Here is a 24,174-nt window from a genome sequence, read left to right on the forward strand (position 1 = left end):
TTGTAATCATTGACCTGTTAGCCGTGTGCAATGTGGAACAATCTTGTTAAAACCAATGGTGATTGATTTTCATTTCTGTTAACTGACTAATGAAGTTTGTTAAAACAGCATAATAACAATCACTATTAACTGTATTTATAAAAAAAACTAAACCGTAACATGTGTCCTACTCACACCAACCCAGACTCCAATTTTAGCTTTATGTAAACATTGTGCAATTCATGGGGATTAGTGTCAACCACAGTATTGTATTTTGTTAATTAATATACCATCTTAGATGAAATCACGCTTTATCTGCAAAAAAATGTAATGTCAATGATATATACAGAATTATGGTCAATAAAATGTTTAAACCATTGACAATAATTTAGTCTTTGGCATGATCTGTAGGTTTCAGTTCTTGGACACAAATTACTTTGTACAGGAAAATTTTTAGTTCTTTTCTTATAGTTTTATATGCGGTAGCAAGTTCAATATCTTGTTGCTGTGCTATCTTATGCATTGACTTTGGTGGGTTTTTGGCCTCAGCATCCGAAATATCAGGCGGCTTCTGTTTGTTTACTTTAGGTGCTCTTCTACTTCGATCAGGGTCTTCAACAGAACCTGTTGCCTGAAATTTTTCGATAAGAGTTCAAACTGCAAGGTGGTGAGAAACAGGAATATTTGGAAACTTTTCAGAAAATTTGTGCTTCATTAAATCAATATACTAGTCACCTTCACGAAAGATGTGTTCCTCTACCGAAAGAACCATTATGTTTCTCGCAACTACCAATTCTAATAAACAAAACAAAGCATGTTCAATCACATCTCAATAACTGACGTCTTGGTTTATTAATGAGCAATGACCAAAGAATCCACACGGCAACCGACCTAATGCTGAAAGAACTCAATGCACCATATAATTCTAAAGCATGTTGCACAGTGACTTTCCCAATGTATTATATTTGCAAGATTAGTTGGAAATATGTGGAATAATGAATGGGTCATTTCAGAAAAAAATACATTGCCAGAACTGATGTGTTATTAAAAATATTAAATAATAGTGTTCAATAAAATATTACTGAAATCAAAATATTATAATATTAATATAGAAAAACTTAAATTGCTTAATAACAATTATTGTAATTAACAAGTCAATGTTGTAAATGTAAACTAGTACCCAGTTTTTCTTTTGCTATTGACCAAGTGAATAACCTGTGCTGTACGAGTTAATTAATTATCTTTTTTGCCATTATCTTATTCACCATGGCAGGTAATGTGAATCATATTTATACTAACTTAGAAATGGCTGATATGCAGTTAATGTAAGGTATTGCAAGTTGCAACACCCTTGAGGCTGTATCAGGAACACTTTTTCAATCAAGTGTTACCTTCTCACACAATGTTTTCATCAATTTATAGACACGGTTTTTAAACAAACTGTTGTTTATTTTTAAAATTTATTTAATAATAGATTATCATATCAAATAATAAAATATTAACAAAAGAAATTACAGTCGCTGTTTAAATTGGTGGTCCTCCTTCAAAATACATGCATCCAGACATTTTTCATTGACTGCCAAACTCTTCAAAGGCCAGGTGTCTGAAGAATCCTCTCAATTCCATTTAGAATTCTTGTCTGCAATTCTTCTATGGAATCCAGAGAGGTGTCATAAACAAGTGTTTATACACTTGTATTACACTAATATTACTAATACTATAATATTAATATATTATAATAGTATTAGTGTAATACTAATATTAATTATTGTGTAAATTCTGTTTTCTGCTTTAATTGTTAGGGTTGCTGTTCTTGCGGAGTTTGATGAGAAATCCTTAACTGAGTTTATTACATTGTTATGGACCAGGAATCCCATTCCAAATTGAGCACATTTTCATTGCTTTTTTCTGGAGGTTCTTTGCAGATATGATACCCTCCCCAATTCCACTGGGTCTTGATCCATGTTCCATAGTTCTTAAAGGGCTCTGTTATTAGAATTTTGTGTTGGTCAACATGTCTGTTAGGTGTTTTAGTTTGCCGATTTTCTTTAGCGAGTTTATAGTGTTTGTTGCAAATTGCAAAAACTTATTTGGTTTGTTGAATTTTAGTCTTTTATTTGTCCATTGTTTGTCATGTATCTTCTGTTGGGCTTCCAAGGCTCTGATTTGCTGTGATCTTCTAAGTGATACCTCGCATCCAAGTGCTGTCTTTCCTTGAATCTTTGGTGTTGTGTGTCCAAGTTGGTGGATTCTATTGTTAGAAGACTTTCCATGTTTGGTTAATTGTCTGTTCTGATGATCAAAATGTTTCTGGCTGAAGCCAGATTTTACAATTTCAAATTTGATTTGTTCAGATGACTGATGAGGTATGAATTGAATTTCAATTTAGTTCATCAAATGAGATTCTCCATACTTCATTTGACTATCCAGAGCACCACTGGATGCTAAATCCAAATTTATGATTTTAATTTTGGAGAATAATTTTAATTTAGATCCGAAATCAATTGAGGTAACCTTCTGTAATTAAAAATTTTTTTCTTGATTGTTTTTTTGTGGTATTTTCCATATGAAAAATGCCACGCCTGAGTGGGATTCAAACCCGGTACCTCCGGATGAAAGGCCGAGATGCTACCACAAGTGCCACAGAAGCCAGCAATTCTGATGTTAATCAAAATATTATGTACATTTTTTTAATACTTGTTCTTTCTTATGATAAAATTATTCTGACTGAACATATAAAACTATAATTAAGGAAATAAAAATCAAATGTAAGTTCAGTTTTAAAGATTTGTAATTAAAATATGAAAATATACTTGATTTGAGGCAATAGTCACCAGTTTACCATACCGCATAGCCATAGTTAATTTAGAAAATCATAAAATAATAAGTGGCTTTTAATAATGAAATAACAAAATTTTGTAAAAGGTTTTTTGAAAGTATATCTTATCGAAAACTTACATGGAAATTATAACAGCAATTTTGATCAGTTAAGAGTGGGGAAATTTCATAATTTGATGAAGAAGCACAGGAATGCCTGATAATCAAAACTAGCACATTTAAGAAGTTTAAACACACAAATGTGTATGAATATAAAAACTGTATGAATATTATACTTTTCAGTACAGCAAACTTGAGAAAATATCTCATTTAAAAACTGTAAAATACTGTTTAATATATGTGTTTATTTTTATAATTATAAATACAATTACACTATGCTTTTATTACAATTTGACTATATAAAATTCCACTCATACTGAAAAAGCACTATAAAACCATAAAAGATGTTTTGATTAAATATTAAAATTGAGAAAAACTGCACTTAAATTCGTTCCATACGTAAATAATTAAAAAATATTTTAATTATGGTCATGTTAAAAATCATCTGCTAAATTAGCAGAATAGTATTGATGCTGCATACAATACATAAAAAAAAAAGAATTAGAAAAGATAGCTGTGATAGAATTAAATTTACTCTTCTGCTAGGATTAGCGACTAAATAATAATGTATTTGGATACAACAGAACAATTTTATATGATTATTTATAACCTGATTATTTTCTATGCTTGATAATTTTCATAGTACAACATAACAGTACTTACTGAAAACAATAGAGATTAAAAATTAAAAAAAATATTTTGCATTAGTCAATCTTTTATAAAATTATGCTAATATGTGTTATACTAATTTTTATTAAGAAAGATGATGAAGAAAACCAATTGATTTATGATGGTGGGATTTTGTAGCAAGGTAATGATTATGGGAATTTCATGAATACACATTACATTTTTAAAATTTACAAACTTTTTAATCAATATCCATATCATATTTTTTTAATTTTATTTATAACATCAAATAATTTTTTTGGTTTTTTCAGTAAAAATTTTAAACTATTTCTTTAAAATGATCTAGAAATTCAATGTAAATTATCTCATGTTTATATTAGTTTTCATAAACATTAATTTATTTAATGATGTAAAAACTCATATTTATGTTAATAAATTCATGATTAATTTGTAATAAATTTATAAATATTAGCTTTTATAATATTTTTCATACATAATGTAACAAAACCTACTAAGATACCACAATCATAAATAATAAGGTAAAACGCTAATAAAAAGGGGATTTACATGTACATCCTCTTTTTAACACTTTCTTATTTGGAAAAAAAATTTATCACTCTCCTACTGGTGTATTCTGGTAAAAAAAATAAATAAATAAAAAACAAGTTATGATGAGTAAACTCAAAATTGCTTTGTTCAAAATACAGTAAGAACAAACATAATTCCTGCTTTAAAACTGTACTATGACAGGTTGCTGTAATGTAATAATGCACAGTCACTCATTACTTGTAAATGAAATGGATTGTAAAATGAAACAATATGGCATATAAGTACATTTTATTTACTTCAAAAACATATTATATATTTTTCCAAGTAGTCACCATTTACAGCTACACATTTCTCCCAACGGTGAACCAGTTTTGTCATTGCCAATAAAAAATGTTGTTAAGTCTTTCCTTGATCCGTGATCTCTACTGTCCTTAATTCAACATTCATCATGAAATGATTATCCTTAATATCTCTTTTTAATTCCGGAAAGAGGTGAAAATCCCAGGGCACCAAATCTGGTGATTATAGAGGGTGCGGAATGGGTTCAAATTGCAACTTCACAAAAGCCTCCAGTTGTATGCGACGTTAGTAACTAGAACACTGCTATCATCCAGAATTATCAGCTCTGTAGATTGTCAAATAAACATGTGTCTCTTAAGGTGTATTAACATATCTATGTATACATAGAATTTAGAGTTAACCCAGCTTCAAGGCAATCAATCACATACACATTTGGAATCCCAAAAAACTGTCAAGAGAATTTTTTACTGAAGGATGTGTTTTGAATTTTTTGATTGTGGCAAATCATAATGCAAATATTCCATGTTCTGATGTTTTCCTTCTGAATTGTAATGATGCATCATAGTTTCACCTTCCATCGCAATTTTGAAAACGAAGTCATCTCCCTCGTCATGATACATTTCAGAAGTTGTTTCCAATAGCCCTTTGTTGTTTGTTCTTTTCTGTGAGTCGCATGGCACCCGATACTAACAAATTTTACAGTAGCCTAATTGTAAAATAATGTGTATTACTCTTTTTTCAATATATATTTTATGCGGATGGCAATGCATTGTTGTATATGTGAACTAATTTTGAATCAATTCATCCATTTTTTATGCTTCTCATCGGTCACAAAAATTGACAGATTCACTCAGAGACAGAACTGTAAGATTCATCCTCATTATTTGCTTAATCAGCTTCTGATGCACAAAGTTCTACTGACTACCTGCTCACAGTGCTTTGATAAACAGTTTCATCACCATTAACAGCTTTTAGAGAACAATGAGAATGTCACTAGCATTCACTTTTTCTGCTGTTAAATATAAATGCTGAATGTTGTTTCAGATGCGTTAACATAACAGCTGTATTCAACTCCATAACAACGGCAACTGACAGAAATCAGGAATCAATGGGTTTTTAGAACAATAGTAAAAAAGGGATGAAATTTCAATATGGCAGTACCTGTCACTTTGTGCGACATTTTATTATCCTATTATAGTCCAGTGTGCATTAAAATTCAGCTACTCTTGTAGAAATGATCTATTTATGATGTATATCTGTAAAACAACTGCCATTAGGGTATTAAAATAAAAAATGAATTTATTATTAATCTTCATGCTTTTCTCTGCGAGACATATTAAAGTTACTTTAGCTTCCAATATTAGAGACATTAACAGTAATTGTACCATTTCTTATACTCCCATCATATAACAAAGTTGACTGTAAAAATCAATTCTGTACAACTGACTTAACATTAACATTGTCATTGAAATTCTAACCAGAAAGGAATCTCTAAAGATTCAAAAACAGATGAAAATCACTTGGTACTATGTCTGAGTTGTACAGAGGACAATATACTTTTTCTTGGACAAATGAGTTGTAGGATTCATGCAGCCTTACGTGGCAAAGCATTATTTCAAAACAATATAAATCTTGTGTGTTTTGTTCTCAATCATGCGATGCCATACTTCAAGGTCTCACAGTAGGAGATAACATTTAGAACTGAGCATTAACAAAATTATGTAAAAAGCATAACTCTTATCCATCCCAAAAAATAATAGGCACTACATTATGAATAACATTGTCTGCTTGAATTTGTACTTCTTTGGCAACACCAGTATGCCTCCATAGGCTGTTTTGACTCATGTCATGTTAAGACACTCAGAACTCAATACCAATGACAATATGGCCTAAAACATCTTAACTTTCTCCTTATACTGTATAACAATGTCGGTCAAGTACTATCAGCTCATTCAGTTTTGATTTCCTCAGAAAGTATCTTTGGGATCTAGTATGATCACGAATTTCTAGTTTAGATGAACTGACAAATTTGATAAAGAACTGGCATTTGTGAACAATTTACTCATACAAAGTTTAGAATGCATTACAAGAATTAAATCCTCACTTATCACAGACAGCTGCCCATAACAAATATAATTATCATGTCATAAGTGTTTAAATCAACTCCTAGACCAATTATTACACTATTCATCAATCACATATTTCGACTAAACACTTATCCGATGATAAATTTCAACTACCTTCATATTTCCTTCATTTAAAAAAAAAAGAAGTCACACTTTATTTTATAGTCGTCAAGCTACCAAACTGACTTCAATCAAGCACAAAATGAGATGTAAAAAGGACTTATTCTTCTCATAACGATTCAGCAGTTTGATAAAACACGAGGGTCATCAACATAAAATAATGACTGCAGAGGAAATGTTCTCAAATAATACCTTCTGAATTTGCCTTGTAAAAACAAAATACATTAAGTGCAATGATCACATGTTCAAAATACTAAAATTAATAACAGTTATCTATTTATTTTCTTAATGAAGAAAAACCTTACGTAATTGTATTAATCTAGCCGATACAACCTGTACAAGCTTGAGTACTTTAGATGGAATCTGTCTTATACAAGTCAGAAGTACTCTAGCTATATGATACTATTTCAGTTATTAGCCAAAAAAGCATTTTATAACAAATCACCTCACTTACTTAAATTTTATTACTTTAAGCAATATTATCATTAAAATGAATAAATCTGAACATATAGAATAAATGTAGAATATGAATGTGAAGAATTAATCTCAAGCACAGCTAGTAAAAGAACACATATAACAGTGAATATCACATCCGGTTGTAAACCATCAATCAATAAAGGAAGTAAAACCAATAATCATTAAAAATATATATAATTTTATACTAGAGTGCAGTTTCATTACTTCTAATAAAAAACAGGTTGCAAACACAAAATAGTGCATGAAGTGGGTAAAACTAAAGGCAGTGATACACAACGTAATGCTTTTATGATTTTCAATATAATTATTAAATTGGAAAAGATGATAACAATATTAATAACTTTTCTTCAGTTATTTTCTCCTTTTAACAACAGGAAAATATAAAACCCCCAAAAATGTAAATTTTTATTCGGTTAACATTAAAGGTATAAAAAATGTAATAACTATAGCGGAAATAAATTGCCAATAAAAAACAGCTAAAAAAGATGTTATGTTAAAATTCAGTATTAAATATATTAGCTGTGAGCTACATTACCTTAAGATCTGAACGTTGTTCTTCAACTGAATTGAAGGGAAAACTTCTTCAGGATGTATTCCGCTATACAACTCAATTATATGAACACCATCTGCATGATGCATCGTAACAGATGGACAATTAGGTCTAACTCCATGGAATGTCAGATCATAGTCTAATTTAATATCACCAAGATTAGCCCAGTACTTAGCAACAACAAATTCTAATACTAAACCTCCCTGATAATAAAAACATAAGAGAAATGTAAATAAGTACGGATAAAATACTAATAATATCAAATGTATTCAAAAAGGCTGATTTAGCACAGGCAAAAATATTCTTGTAGAAAAAATCAATCTATTAAATCTAAATGACTGCGTAAACAAGCTAAATAAACTTGTGTGCATAAAAACTGAATTAAAAAAATGTATAAAATCTTAAAAATTTATAGTACTACAACGGACCCATTGGGTTGGTCTAGCGATGAACTCGTGGTCTAAGGTTCAAATCCTAGTAAAGGCAGTTACTTTTATTCAGATTTGAATGCTAGATCATGGATAGTGGTGTTCTTTGGTAGTTGGGTTTCAATTAACCACACATCTCAGGAATGGTTGACCTGAGACTGTACAAGACTACACTTCATTTACATTCATTCATATCATCCTCTGAAGTAATACCTTATGGTGGTTCCAGAAGCTAAATACAAAAAGAAAGTGCTAAAAGGGACAAAACTGTTTTATTCTTCCAGCATCACAGTCAAATCAATGTTAATGAGAAAATGGAGAGATGTTTATCCTCCTAGCTATATTGTTTCATCCTACAACCTAATACCTATAATACCTCCTGGTCTGGCTTACTCAGGATGTAGACAATGGGAATGCAGAATAAATTCATACAAACAAAGCTATTTAAATTAAAAAATGTTATACTAACTCTTCAACAAAACATCGGGAGAAATTTTCCTTACGACGGGTAAATGCTAGATTTTGATGTACTGGTGACATAATTGTGAAAGCAGTCATGCCACTATAAACAGTAATACAACTAGAAAAACAAAATCAAGAAAAACTACAAAAAATCAAATATGAAACATCGGTTAAAAATAGGTAAAAGCGCAGAGGACAGTACAGTGCAATATTTAATATGTACAAATATAAACACCAGGGTTCTAACTAAATATTAATATAGTACATAATGACAATACACAACATCATCCCAATAGGTTTTAACATAAAACTGCACAAGTAGGCAGGTAATTAATAATTACCTACCCTATGGATTGGAATCCTTAGCTGTGGGCATCAGATGCATCCTCAGGTTACGGATAGAGACAACTCAACGGTATGACGGTTAGCTGTGAATATGGGTCAACCTGAATAAGCAGTCACAGACAGGCAGTGGCAAGGCCTGAGATGCGGTGGGATACTGTCAAGAAGAAGGACAGTGCACCTAAAAAATGCCACTAAGCTGAGGGAGAATCTTTTAATGTGGCGAGTATCAGCCACCAGTAAATAAGCCGACTCAGCCCTCATGTATAGTGGCGGAAGACTTGGGCAAAGGCAGAGTGAAGGAAAACAGCTGCCAGTAGCTTAAAAATGGCTTTGAGACGAGGCAATCTTATTGTAAGAATAGCCTACAATGGAAAATTTGATTAGGAAATAAACAAATAGAGCATTCCTCTGAGGCAACACTTGTACTTCAAGGGATGCTATGAGAAGAAGGTTACTAGGAGAAATAAAAGTTGGGATACAGGCAGGAAGAGCTACAAACTGGAATAGTGAATATGTAGGGACATTGACTGGGAAGTTGAAGGAAGCAATGGACACAATAATGGCTGAAGTCTTGGAATCCTAGGGCTGAGCAAGACAAATGGCATGGGAAAAGGAGTAAGGAAGAAAGAGGCTATAAGTTGCTGTGGAGTGGAGGTAAAGAGTGTAAAAATGTGTAAACAGTGTAGATGTGGAATATTTCAATGATGGGTAATTAAATTAAGCTTACATATGGGAGGAGAGCTTATCCAAGTCTGTGCTCCTCAACAGATAAATAAAGAGGAAGATCAAGAAAACTTTTTGGAGGTTGTGGAAGGTCTAATAAGAAAGAATAAGTTATGCGTCATGGGAGATATGAATGCACAGATTGGTAAAGAGAGGATTTTAAAGGAGGAGTTAGTTGGTCCATATGGTTACAGAAAACAGAACGAGAAAGGAGAAGTTACTTGCCTTCTGTAAAGACTGAATAGAGGTGTAAGTCATTGACTATTTCCTGATAGAGAAAGGATCAAGTAGGGAATTAATGGATACAGAGGCTGCCGCAGGACAAGCCTTTGGTGTTGATCATAGATTAATGGAAATAAAAGTGAGGAAAAGAGAGTTGTGAGAGTGATGGAATGTGAAGTCAAGAGATTAATATGGAAACTGGGGTTCTGAAAGAAGTGAATAAGTTTAAGGAAAATATGAAACACATTATTCCAAGGAGTGTGGAAGAAGTGGAGGAGTGGAAACAGTTTAAAGATACTATAGTAAAACAGGCTACGTGGTAGAACAGGGGAAAAAGGGAGAGTTAAGGAGACATCTTGGTGAAATGGTAAACTTAAGGAAAAGGTGAGGGAAAAGAAAAGTTTGTTTCTAGACTGGAAGTGATGGCCTGCTGAAGAAACAAGGTATCAATAAGTAAAGAAGAACTGTAAGAGGTTAGTAAAGGAAGAGAAGGAGAGATGTAGGAAAGATCTTGTAAATGAACGTGAAGAGAAAGTTGTAGTAGCAAGAAAGAATTGTATGTCCAAGTGAAGAAAAGGTGAAATGAAAATGAGATTGCAATGTTGATAAAAAACAAGGATGGTGAAGAGGTGGTGAACAAGGAGAATATTAGTAGAGATGGATGGAGAGAGTATTTTTATAAATTGTTGAATGTTGATTGGGGAAGCCCAAAGAGGAACACAATGGAAAGATGAATCAAGAGGGGAAGGGGTTGGAGGAAGGAGGTATAATGATGGCTGAAGTTCAAAAAGCTGAATTGGGGATGAAATTGGGAAAAGTTCTGGCTATGATGAGATAGAGGTAGAAATGATATAGAGTGGGTGGTGCCTTAACAGTGCATTGACTGCACAGAGTATTTAGAGTAATACTGAATTAAAGAAGAGCACTGGAAGACTGGTGTAGAAGAGTGAGAACCAGTGGCAAAATCTGTGTGGTTCAGTATTAAAACTGGGCTCAGACAAAGGAGCACTTCTATTTATAATAATCATGATGAAATTCACAAGAAGGTAAAGAAGGTGCTGACAGAAAGAGAGAAGGAGGAAACGTGGTTATTTGCAGATGATATTGTAGTATTGGTGGAAAGGGAACAGGAAATCCAAGAACAAATAAATGTGTGTAGCATGGAAATTAAAAAGAGGGGAATGAGGTTAAGTAGGAAGAAAAGTAAGACTATGGATATGAGTCAAGGGGAAAAAGTGGGAAGAGGCATTATTGAAACAGACAGAGAAAAGCTTGAAGCTGTCAAGAGTTCTGTGTATTTGGGGAGTGAGGATCTTGATATGGAATAAAGACATCCCCAAGAAATCTAAAGTGATGTTCAAAATATATTATAAACCAATCCTAACAAGTGGAACAAACACATGGGTGTTGGCAAGTAGGGAGGAATTGAGAATCGAGGATGTTGAGATGAAATTTTTAAGAAGTATGATTAGAATTAAGGAAGGATAGAGTAAGGATTACTCTATTACTTCATAAAGGAATTAAGTAAATTAAGTAATTAGGTCAATTACTTCAAGGCAAAGAAAGAGAGTGTGTGAAACTGCTACATGGGAAGGGCAGAGAGAAAGACTACAAAAAAATGGATGGATAAGGTGAAGGAAGATATAGGGAAGATAGCAAATGTGCAAAGTTGGTGTTGCGAGAGGAAGTTTGGAACGATAGAGAAAAATGGAGGTTGTTTCTGAGAGGCCTTACCCAACTTGGAGTTGGATAAAGGGAAGAAGAATAATTAACTGCAAGAGACAGTACAGAATGCACTTCTGTACATTGCTGTTTTTAAAGTCATTAATTTTCTATTACATTTCCAGTTCTAACAAGATAAATACCAAGTAGTTATAAAAAGATTTAAAAGGTAGAAATTGAATGGATGTAATTATTAGTGATAAAAAATTACACCCATGCATTATGTGCATGCACCTCACACACACACTCACTCACACACACACACACACACACACACACACACACACACACACACACACACACACACATACACTCACTCACTCTCTCTCTCACACACACACACACACACACAATTTACAAAAAAATACATCTACTCTAGGAAAGGTTACTTTAACTTTAGGATAATTTCAGGATAACATGACAAGGATCAATTTTAATGGATAAAATTTTAATATACAAAGGACTAAAAAAATTGGAAATGACAGAAATATTGTTGTAAAATAATAATTTAAACTAATAAATTAAATTTACCTGAACTTGAAAACCCAATGAACATTCTGCTTGTGAACTAACATTGATCATCTTATGAAATTCTAAAGCCTTGCAAATTGTTTTAGGCTTTAATTGGATACAGTGAATTACAAAACGCCCATTTTTATCTACCTCAAGTCCTTTTAACGATAATACTGAAAAAAAAAACTAGATAAAAAAAAAATATTCAGAATATTAATATATTTTAGCAAATGTTAGTTGTTCTATTCATAAGGTAGAGTAAAAAAAATTACACAAAACTATAATGAAAATCTAACAGAAGAAAGCTACTGGTATACAAAATCTAAAATGTGAAATGAATTAAAGTGCTACCTCCATTAAGAATAATAGCAAAAACCTTACTTTTTTTGAAAGCTTATTAGTAACAAGTAATAGCTAATCTGATTTGATTAACTTCTTTTTCACAAAATTCTAGGTTCAAATTGAGTTTTGCTTTAACCCTCCCACACACATCATATAAAAACGTATATATCTATGCAAGAATGCTTGCAACTTTAATTGAGTTACCTATCACTATTTGAAAATATGATATTCTATTGATTATTCCAAACTGAATAAACATATTTCCAAATACTACCTAAGTGCTTTCTAATTACAATTAGATATCTGATTGTAAACACTCTTTAAGTCAATAACACTAAAAAATTAATACTGAACATGTTTATTCGACATCATATTAATGTTAGGTACGCACACACATGACACAATTAATGATTTATAGCTTTGGAATAATCTTTCATTACATTATATTTTTATCACTTATTTCCCTTTATTTTCATTATTACTAGAAAGCTTTTCTCAATGATTCCATTCTCTATGTTGTTTTACTTCATAAATGAATTATCTTACACCAGTTTACAATTAGAATTTAAATAACTAAAAAGAAAACTATTGGTTCAATTGCAAGAAGACTATAAATAACAGTGGAGATTCATACCAACCAAACTACAATGTAATTTAAATATTAATAAGATAAAGTCTTCATAAAATTTTGAGCCGATATTAGCATAAAAATTTAACAATCATGACTTCATTCGAGTTAGTGTTAAAATCAATGCTCATCACTGATTTTGCCTGAAGGTTTGAATGGAATATTTATAATTCTACAACAGCTTTTATCCCTTCTTCTTTGAACAGCTATTATGAGAATTGCACAAGCTATTGCTGTGGAGTCAGTTCTGACTGTGCATTGACAGCTTCTTGTAGCTACAGGGACAGTCCCATTACTTTATTGGAGCTCTGCTATCTAGAGAATTGACCAAAAGCCAAATTAGACAATATGGCTCAGTAGGCTGTGCTTATCACATAAATTTTGAGTCTACTAATTTTATAAACTCTCGTATTACAGTTATTACATGAAATTTGCATTTTAAATTGCCTGTCTCACCACATTTGATTCAAAACCCAAGAATAAGGTCAATTAGATATATTTAACTTACTTTAAAATGATTGAGACTGTCTTTACTTGAAGAGTCTATGCAATTTCTTTAATGCTAGATCTATCATTTTACACACTAATTCAATATTTTCTCATGGAAAAATAATTACAGAAAAAAGAGTTCAGTTTTATTTTTAAGGAAACTTCCTTCCAAATAACAGATAATATTATTATTTTTAAAGTACTATTAAAAATCTAACAAAAAACATCATCGATACAAATTTTTATTTTAAATTTATTTACCAGTATATCATTTATGAAGGTTTTTGACTTCATTTTCATTGAACCTCTGCTGACGCTAAGTTTGAATCTTCATGGAACAAATCTTTCACATTTTAAATATCTGAATATGTCATCATGAAAAAAAATTATTAGCAATATTTTCATTTAGAAAATAAGCCTGATGTTGCTATCTTTTCTTGATATTTTTAAAATATTTATAAATTTGTATTGTTCCCCTCAGAAAGCCTGAATGTATAAAAGGTAAGGAAATACTGAAACCCCCACCCCTACTATTAATGTTGGAAATTATTAACTCAAGATAATAATTCACTAACTGAATAATAAAATAATATGATCAGATTTACCTGCCCAAGTAACATTCTCAGGAACAATAACAAAATGCCTTTTAATTGTATTTGGCTTAAACTCAACATTTTTGAATGACAACTGTCCACGAAACACTTCAGGAACTGATGCAGGTTTTATCACAGTTACTTCTACTTGAAACACTGGTCCTTTTTCCACACAAGATACATCAAAACCACGAACACTGAACACAAATAACCGATTATGTAAAACTTATTTATAAATTATAAAACATTAAGTTACACAAACAGGGTAAACATCCTAAAAATAGTATCTTGTTTAAATTAATAACTGATTAATCCATTTTAAGGAAAAGTTCATTACAATGAATTAGCAACTAGTTACTATATTACTCAACTAGTTACTAAATTTTATGCTCATTATAAGGATGAGCTATTCAAAAAAATACTACGTTCTAAATGTAGTATGTGAATAGTGGAGGCTAACTGTTGTGAATTAGTTGAAAAGACTGGCGTGTGGTTGATGCAGATGGTAATCCACTTTTTAGTGGTTTATTTCCTCAGTTCTCTTGCTAAATTGTTTGTGAACTGATCTAGTTAGACTGTTGTATGTTACATGTCCTGTGGTTCCTCAACTTCTTTCACACCACAAGACATTGTGTCTTGTGTTATGAACCCATCTGTTGTAGGTGGGGTCGATGTTAAACTTTCTTGACTATTACAACATTAACGACAATGTGCATAAAACTGAATAAAATTGTTATTAGCAAAGGAGTTTTGTAAGCAAATGTGGGGAAAAACATTATCACTCAATAGAGTGAAACCGTACTCGCTCATCAACAAAATAAAGAAATTGCCAGCAGATGTTTTCTTCCAGAAAAATTATAATACCTACCTTAGGAAAGGAAATTTGTTGGTCAACTGCACAGAATGTGGCATCGTAATCAATTGAGAAGTAAATTGTAAGCAATTAAAAAATTACAAAGGGCCAGTAAAACTAATGCAGTAGCATGTTCTTAAATTGCATTTAAGATTATTCCATGGAGGATTACAGTTAATTCATTCTTCACTTAGCAGAAATATTGGATGATTTTCAAATCCAAAATCATAATTTGCTCTGTCATACATAAATGTTTAACTTGTTTTCATTTTAGAGCTCAAACTCAGAGTCCGTTAACTGGTCAACTGCCTAAGAAAGTCACAATTTCCAGATAATTCCAGTCAACTGGTGTTGATTATGCTGATCCAATACTTATCTGACATGGTGGGCGGCATACTCGACCTATCAATCCTTCGACTATTAAGGCTTACACTGCATTGTTTGTATGTCTCAAATCCAAAGCAGTACACCTTGAATTTGTGACTGAATTATCTACAGAAAGTTTTATAGCTTCCCTACGAAAATTTGCCCTCATAATTTTTCAGATAATGGAAAAAACTTCTGCAGTGCAAATAGTTATCTTCAAGAAATGTATGATTTTCTTAAAACTGATACCACTAGTTTGCAAAATTAAATCTTTCTGCACCTCAAATAATATAAAATGGTCTTTCATTCCTCTGTACTCTCCTAGTTGGGGTAGTTTATGGGAAGTCACTGTAAAGAGCATGAAGTTTCACCTGTGAAGAGTCATGGGAAATTCTGTTCTAAATTAAGAAGAGTTATCCAGATATTAATCCAGATAGAAGCATGTTTAAACTCCAGACTATATTTACCTTCATCTGATACATCTGATTCAGCTCCACTTACTCCTGGACATTTTTTAATTTTCGCTTCCTGACCTACCTAATTTTAATTTCCCTACCTGATTCTGATGTCTCAGGTATTAATGTAAATAAGCTCGCTAGGTGGCAGCTTATACAAAAATTACTAAAGGATTTTTGGAAAGCATGGTCTAATGATTACTTACATTCTCTGCAACAGAGAGATAAGTGCAAAATTTCAAATACTAACATTTGTGTTGGTAATGTAGTTATAACTAAGGAAAATAACCTTCCTCCACTGATGTGGAAATTAGGACTAATTGTTCAAGAACATCCAGGTAAGGATGGACTCGTTAGATTAGCAGATGTTAAAACCAATATTACCATAACAAAGAGAACCATTAACAAATTGATTGTTCTTCCAAATTGAAATGATTGTGATGACATGAGTCATTCTCAATACAATCAATAATGCTTATTTAACTCATCATAATGTAATTGTTCATTCGTTAATTTATTTTACTTTCAATGTTTGCTCTTATCAACATTGTGTTGTTGAATTAACTTTAATTTAAAACTTATATGTAACTAATTTTTTGCATCACGCTTTATTTGTATGTTAAGTTAATTTATAATGTTTTAAAATTATAATTGGTGGGCAGTGTGTTACATTCCACTTATGCCATCGGGTGCTGCGCTCCTAGCGAGGGCTAGAGCTCCCCAGCAAGCTATGGTCATACGATGATCATACAATGTCCTACATCACAACACCGCAAGGAGTGGTCATTATGATTTAGCGACTTCTATTCATTGAGTGTCAGAATCTGACCCAGAGCAGTCGTGTTGTTCAGTCCGAATGGATGCGCATAATAATGTTTGGATGAACGCTTATTTTATTTGTATACTTATATGTTAAGTTCAATTATATGCGTTACGTTATATGTTAGACGTTCAATTAAACTTTATCGAAATGTCAAAATGACAAGAAATTAAATAACAATTCAATAAGCAACAAGGCATTGTTTCAATTCATTACCTATGCATCTACAGATCATACTCACTCTGAAATCTACCATAAAGGTTTTATGGTCCTCAACATCGCAAGGGATCTAACAACTACAAAAACTCAAAGCTTGGAAGTAAGAATATGAAGTGTAATTTTTGTAGCTTATGAAAAATGCATTTTAAAAATTCATTGTGTTAACATCAAATTTCAAAAGTTTTACACTATTATATAAAACAATAATAAATAAATATTATCCAAGACAACTAATAACATAAAAAAGTGCACAGAAAAAACAAATTAATATATATTAAATGCGACCAATTACCATTATAAATTTTATAAAGGTAAAACTAATTACCTTTTTGTAATTTTTAAACAAAAAGAAACATTCCAAAAGAATTATGCATAGATTTCCAACCATCCTTAAAATGTAAAAAGAGAAGAAATAATGAATTTATAGACAAAAAATAAACAAAAATTAAGAAATAAAACAAAAAATCAAGCAAAAGTTTTAAATCTTTCATATACACGTAAATTACACTTATATAAGGATATTATTAATGAACAAATCAATTTCAAAGATGATAATTTGATCAAGCTTGCTGCTGCTATCTGTAGCAATTCAATAAAATTTAATTGAACTAAATTTGTTTTTATATAACTAACTGAAAGTAATAACTTTAAAAAATAAAGAACAATACTGGTGTGTATTTTTAACTAAATAATAAGTAAATAGATCTGAAGAAGATAATAACCACCACAATGAATATGCTTTGAGTAAAAAGTAAATCAGCAATATAATGAAGCTAAAATTTCTTTACTATTAGCAATTATACATCTTTCCGTTTCAAGGATTTATTTTTTACAAAAAACAGGACAGGAGAAAATTATTTTAGAGACAAAAAAACCAGGTATAATATGATTAGTTATTTGTTAATATAAAGGCAAGTTAAAAAAGATAAAAAAATTTTTATATAAAATAGATGGAAAATATTTTTATGTAAAAGATTACATCCACTGAACAGAAAAAGATAATAAAGAGAATCAAATTACTGAGATGATAATTGGCAAAAAAAGAAGAAAAGAAAAGCCCCCTTTCACTACTGAAATTAAGAGGCTAACATTATTTATCTTTTTCAGAATATTCCTAGAAATAGTTAACAAAATGTAGCTCTAAGAATGAATATTATCAGCATAGTCCATCTCAAATACAAACAAATTGGCAAGAGTGATTTGTTTTTTTTTTGTCTTCAGTCATTTGACTGGTTTGATGCAGCTCTCCAAGATTCCCTATCTAGTGCTAGTCGTTTCATTTCAATATACCCTCTACATCCTACATCCCTAACAATTTGTTTTACATATTCCAAACGTGGCCTGCCTACACAATTTTTCCCTTCTACCTGTCCTTCCAATATTAAAGCGACTACTCCAGGATGCCTTAGTATGTGGCCTATAAGTCTGTCTCTTCTTTTAACTATATTTTTCCAAATGTTTCTTTCTTCATCTATTTGCCGCAATACCTCTTCATTTGTCACTTTATCACCCGTCTGATTTTTAACATTCTCCTATAGCACCACATTTCAAAAGCTTCTAATCTTTTCTTCTCAGATATTCCGATCGTCCAAGTTTCACTTCCATATAAAGCGACACTCCAAACATAAACTTTCAAAAATCTTTTCCTGACATTTAAATTAATTTTTGATGTAAACAAATTATATTTCTTACTGAAGGCTCGTTTAGCTTGTGCTATTCGGCATTTTATATCGCTCCTGCTTCGTCCATCTTCCCAAATAACAAAATTCTACCTCCCAAATAACAAAATTCTTCTACCTCCATAATCTTTTCTCCTCCGATTTTCACATTCAGTGGTCCATCTTTGTTATTTCTACTACATTTAATTACTTTTGTTTTGTTCTTGTTTATTTTCATGCGATAGTTCTTACGTAGGACTTCATCTATGCCGTTCATTGTTTCTTCTAAATCCTTTTTACTCTCGGCTGGAATTACTATATCATCAGCAAATCGTAGCATCTTTATCTTTTCACCTTGTACTGTTACTCCGAATCTAAATTGTTCTTTAACATCATTAACTGCTAGTTCCATGTAAAGATTAAAAAGTAACGGAGACAGGGAACATCCTTGTCGGACTCCCTTTCTTATTACGGCTTCTTTCTTATGTTCTTCAATTGTTACTGTTGCTGTTTGGTTCCTGTAAATGTTAGCAATTGTTCTTCTATCTCTGTATTTGAACCCTAATTTTTTTTAAATGCTGAACATTTTATTCCAGTCTACGTTATCAAATGCCTTTTCTAGGTCTATAAACGCCAAGTATGTCGGTTTGTTTTTCTTTAGTCTTCCTTCTACTATTAATCTCAGGCCTAAAATTACTTCCCTTGTCCCTATACTTTTCCTGAAACCAAATCGGCCTTCTCCTAACACTTCCTCCACTCTCCTATCAATTCTTCTGTATAGAATTCTAGTTAAGATTTTTGATTCATGACTAGTTAAACTAATTGTTCTGTATTCTTCACATTTATCTGCCCCTGCTTTCTTTGGTATCATTACTATAACACTTTTTTTGAAGTCTGGTGGAAATTCCCCTTTTTCATAAATATTACACACCAGTTTGTATTATCTATCAATCGCTTCCTCACCTGCACGACGCAGTAATTCTACAGGTATTCCGTCTATTCCAGGAGCCTTTCTGCCATTTAAATCTTTTAATGTTCTCTTAAATACAGATCTCAGTATTGTTTCTCCCATTTCATCCTCCTCAACTTCCTCTTCTTCCTCTAGAACACCATTTTCTAATTCATTTCCTCGGTATAACTCTTCAATATATTCCACCCATCTATCGACTTTACCTTTCATATTATATATTGGTGTATCATCTTTGTTTAACACATTATTAGATTTTAATTTATGTACCCCAAAATTTTCCTTAACTTTCCTGTAAGCTCAGTCTATTTTACCAATGTTCATTTCTCTTTCCACTTCTGAACACTTTTATTTAATCCACTCTTCTTTCGCCAGTTTGCACTTCCTGTTTATAGCATTTGAGTGAATATACAAGAAGTTATTAAATAAGAGAATGAGTTTCCAACTTATCTAATATTATAAGACAAATATTTTTTCATTAACTGATATAGTTGCATTAAAATTTCTCAAATAATATGCACTTCTTTATTTATGTACTTTTTTCTCTTTTGTTCAAACATAATATTAATTTTTTTTAAAGGAAAATCAGAGATCTTAGTCATGTTAATACACCAGTCTAGAGAACTCAAAGCAAAGATAATACAATTTTTATTTTTCAATTCTAAAAAGCAGTAAAAGTTTGTAATTTTTTATAATAAATTTCATGTGAAAAAATTCATGACAATGGGTCAAGTGATATCAAAATACATCATCCTAAACATCAGAGAAGTTGCAGTAACCGACTTAATTATTTTATTTAAAAAAACATTAAAGTTAACACAAAATATTTAATACGATAGGACAATTTGATTTTGAAAAAATACTGCGTATTGTAAAAGAAAAATTAATTTGTATCACAAATGTCTGATTACAGATGCATTATTACTCAATAGGAAATGTTTATGGGATGTTTTAAGTACTGCAATAACAAAATATTGTGTATTCGCAAAAGAAATCAATTTACAAAAATTCAGTACTTTTAGATCCGCAGTTATATTTCAATTACAAGTTCCTGTTTCTATTTGGCATTATGTAATATTTTATGGATTTCTTTTGTTGATTTTTTAAGTATCTATAATCAAAATATAATAATATAATTGCATATTAGATTTATGGAAAATTACAGAAAATATAGCCACAAGAATATTTATGTTGGTATTTTCCTTGATGAAAAAAGACTGTTATAAACATAAAGTGTTTCATGTACATCTATACTTCAAATATTAAGGATTATACTGAATACAACTGTCCCTGCTGATGATTCTGACATTAATTAATTGGAATTAATTTTTTTTTTAAATATTGAGATTATGATGCAATTTTATAAATGCAGCATACAGCTGTTGGGCTACATGTTATTAAATGCTGAGAATTGCTGTTTATGCTAATTACTAAATATTTAACTGGTCGTACTTACAAATGAAGAAGTTATTCTATCCTTTTATGTTTTTCTAGTTTTTTACTGTTTATGTTTTCTATTCTTTTAGTCCTCGCTCTTCTTTCTTGAAAATGAAAGATTCAACACGGTCGTTGAGAAATGTTGAAAAATAGTTACTACACCTTTTCATCAGAAGATGAAAAATGATGTTACAAAATAAAACAATATTGTTTTTACAGATGTGAAATTTTAACATCATGATTGCGGGTTTTTAGTAGAATAGGCAAAAAATGTTACAAGTGGGAAATTGTTAACAATTTTTGTTGTTAATAAACTGTTATATTGCTAAAAATGATTTCTATTGTATTTAATTTTCTTTATTCTATCATTTTACCCTTAAGTAAAAATCTTAAATACAATACTCACGTTGTATTATGAACACCTTCAGGCAGTCCAGATGGATCTACGCGAACAGAAAACAGTCTCTCTATGTTCATCATTTCAAGATGTGAAGGACAACTTACCCATGGTTCATTACATACTAAGGCTAAACTCATCTGGAAATCTATTTTTTTTTCAGCAGCTATCAAAAGAATAAGAACAAAGTTACTTTAAGACCATAAAATAAGTATATTAAAACAGAATGTATTAAATTAAAGATTGTATTGTAATAAATATATTAATACATATTACTGGATGTACTAATAAACAGTGCAGTAAAAAATGGTAAGAGGTTTTTCTGAGATTCAGAAAAATACTTTGGTTATTATACTTTACACCGTCAAGAATGACACAAATCCTACAAAATTCAATGATACAGGGGAAGAACTGAGTAACTGATTTGTATGATTTCCAGGACAGCTTGACCCAAGACTTGTAAATAGCTGTGATTCTTGTTTGTGCAGTGAATGTACAACTCTAACTGCTTATGAGACAATATCAGGATCGAGTAAAAATTACCCAATAATTAGAACTTAACAACAGAATGGTGGCTGGAAGATGGTATTGAGGAGTCATGACAAATATTTATAAGTTCAAGCCAGGATTTGGATTGCCTTTCTATCACACCAGTAAGCAAGTAGCTGATCCCCCTCTGCATTACTCCAGTACATACAGAAAGAATAAAAAAAATTTTACTCCAGTATGCAAACTGCAACTAACACCTATTACATTCATAAAATATTATATCTAAACATATTTTTTTTATATCGCACACTATACATCCACCTACACAGACTCATATGTGAAAATACACATCCAATGCATATCTACAAGATAAGTTAAAAAAATTCCCAAAAAAACTTAATTTTTAAAAACTGTATATGAAAAAGTTTTAAAGTAAATTTCCTTCAAAGCATTTTCCTTTGGCAGCAAATACTTCTGCCAATATGTATTAATTGTTGGAAACATTCGTGAAACCCATTTTGACATATTGTCCATAGTTGTCTTGTTACATTGATCATCATGTTACTAGCATTCTTGTGTTCTTTCCTTCTGAGTGTAAGCAAGGAAAAAGTAAAACTCAGCTAGTGGCAAGTAAGGAGAGTATGGTGAGTGTTCCAGAGTTGATCTTTTCATTGCAAATTCAGTGGCTAATAATAAAAAAGAAATCTTAATATATCTGGCTTGTACCAGAATGAATGTAATACCAGGCTTAATCATTATAACTTGGATTATAAATTAACAGCTTAATTGACAATTCATTTATTACTCTCTCAGCTGTAACAAGCAAAATTAATAAATGTTCAACATTAAATAAAGGTTATCATCTTCAATGGAAAAATGTAGACCTGAATGATGTATGACATAAACTGAATTATGGTAAGACACTGTGTCATGCCAGGTACTCTTTGACAAGAATGGATTGATGTGCCAGTGCACTGTCATGCAAAAGAATCTAATTCTTTCCCATTTTTAGGATGGTTTTTTTTTTACTACATCCTGTAAACAACAAAGAACATTGACATACATTTCCTTGTTCTTAGTCTGCCCATCAGAAATGAATTTGTAGCAAACAATATCCTGTAAATTCAAAAAAACCTCAAACATAATTTTTCCTTTCCTATCCAAACAAAATTTCTATGACTGGACAGATAATGCTGAATTTCACTACAATGATTGGCAATTTTTTTGTGGATTGTACAAAAAATAACACCATGTCCCATTTCCTCCTATAACCTTCCTCAAAAATTCTGATCTTGATCTGCCATAGCAATATCTCCTGCTAGTGTCATATCACTATGAACAACATGTTTAAGTTGCTCGATAATTTCTTCACTTGTCAAGGCACCCATTACAAACGTCATCTTCAATACTAACATGATCATAAGTATAACACTTACACCAATTGTAAATCACTGCTTTCTTTTATTGCTTATTCTCCCTATTCAAGCAGTGTTAATGTTTCTGACAGCAATCTTTTATGTAAAACACAAAATTTGATATTTTTCTACCATTTAAGCATTTTTCACAGCAACATACACAATATGGACCAAACAACTTTAATATTTTTGTATGCGGATCACAAAACATGTGATGGGGCTTTATTGTGACCTCACGAGAGCTGCCAACATAAAAAAAATTTCATTATTACGATTGCTATTTTAATTAGCAGTCAGAATTGGAGGTAATTCTGGGAACTTTTTGAACGTTATATACATTCAATAAAGAATTCCAAAAATTAACTGAATAAAAAGCTCCATATCTGTTACAATGTAATTAAACAAAATCTATTTCAAATATAAGAATGTTCTTTTCCAACTTTTCAAATAAGTCATGAATTTCAACTCGCACAACTTAAAGTGAGGGAGTGGATTTGTATGACAAGTAGGTTGCATTATATGTTGGAGAATGAAAATTTGTGAAACTTTACACACTTACTGACAACTGCCAACAGAAATCTCAAGCTGCTCACAGATAACAAGAAATTTAATACAATGATTATCCCAAATGAGAAAATTGATATGCAAAACATTATCACTCATTGATGAATTTGTTCTTTCAACATTAAATATGGATGTTTGGTCATAAATTAACATTTCACAACAATAAAAACAAACATTCCTGATATCTATGACTGCTGACCTATATTTTTGCACTGTTTCATGAATTTCACAAGGGTGTAATTCTTTTTGCCCTTAAAAATGAATTGTGGAATGCAGCTCTTCTTGAACAATAACAGGGAAATTCATTTTATTATCTAGTTGCTAAACTGAAAACACACAGATATCAAAGCAATGTTATCTGGCAATGTTAACGTTATCTGGCGCAGGAGGAATCACATATTC

General features: G+C 31.2%; 1 protein-coding gene across 1 annotated transcript in view; it reads right to left on the bottom strand.

The window, feature by feature from the left end:
* Positions 1-24,174, bottom strand: part of TppII (Tripeptidyl-peptidase II) — a 132,079-nt gene that overhangs the window by 58,961 nt on the left and 48,944 nt on the right. Inside the window, exons 13-16 of the mRNA XM_075354198.1 lie at positions 21,314-21,470; positions 14,145-14,329; positions 12,099-12,253; positions 7,651-7,868 (exon numbers count right to left, since the gene is read on the bottom strand). Coding sequence (XP_075210313.1) covers positions 7,651-7,868; positions 12,099-12,253; positions 14,145-14,329; positions 21,314-21,470 — 715 coding nt within the window. The remainder of the gene's footprint in view (positions 1-7,650; positions 7,869-12,098; positions 12,254-14,144; positions 14,330-21,313; positions 21,471-24,174) is intronic.

Source organism: Lycorma delicatula, chromosome 1 (genome assembly GCF_047948215.1).
Source record: "Lycorma delicatula isolate Av1 chromosome 1, ASM4794821v1, whole genome shotgun sequence".
In the NCBI taxonomy this organism is placed as follows: Eukaryota; Metazoa; Arthropoda; class Insecta; order Hemiptera; family Fulgoridae; genus Lycorma; species Lycorma delicatula.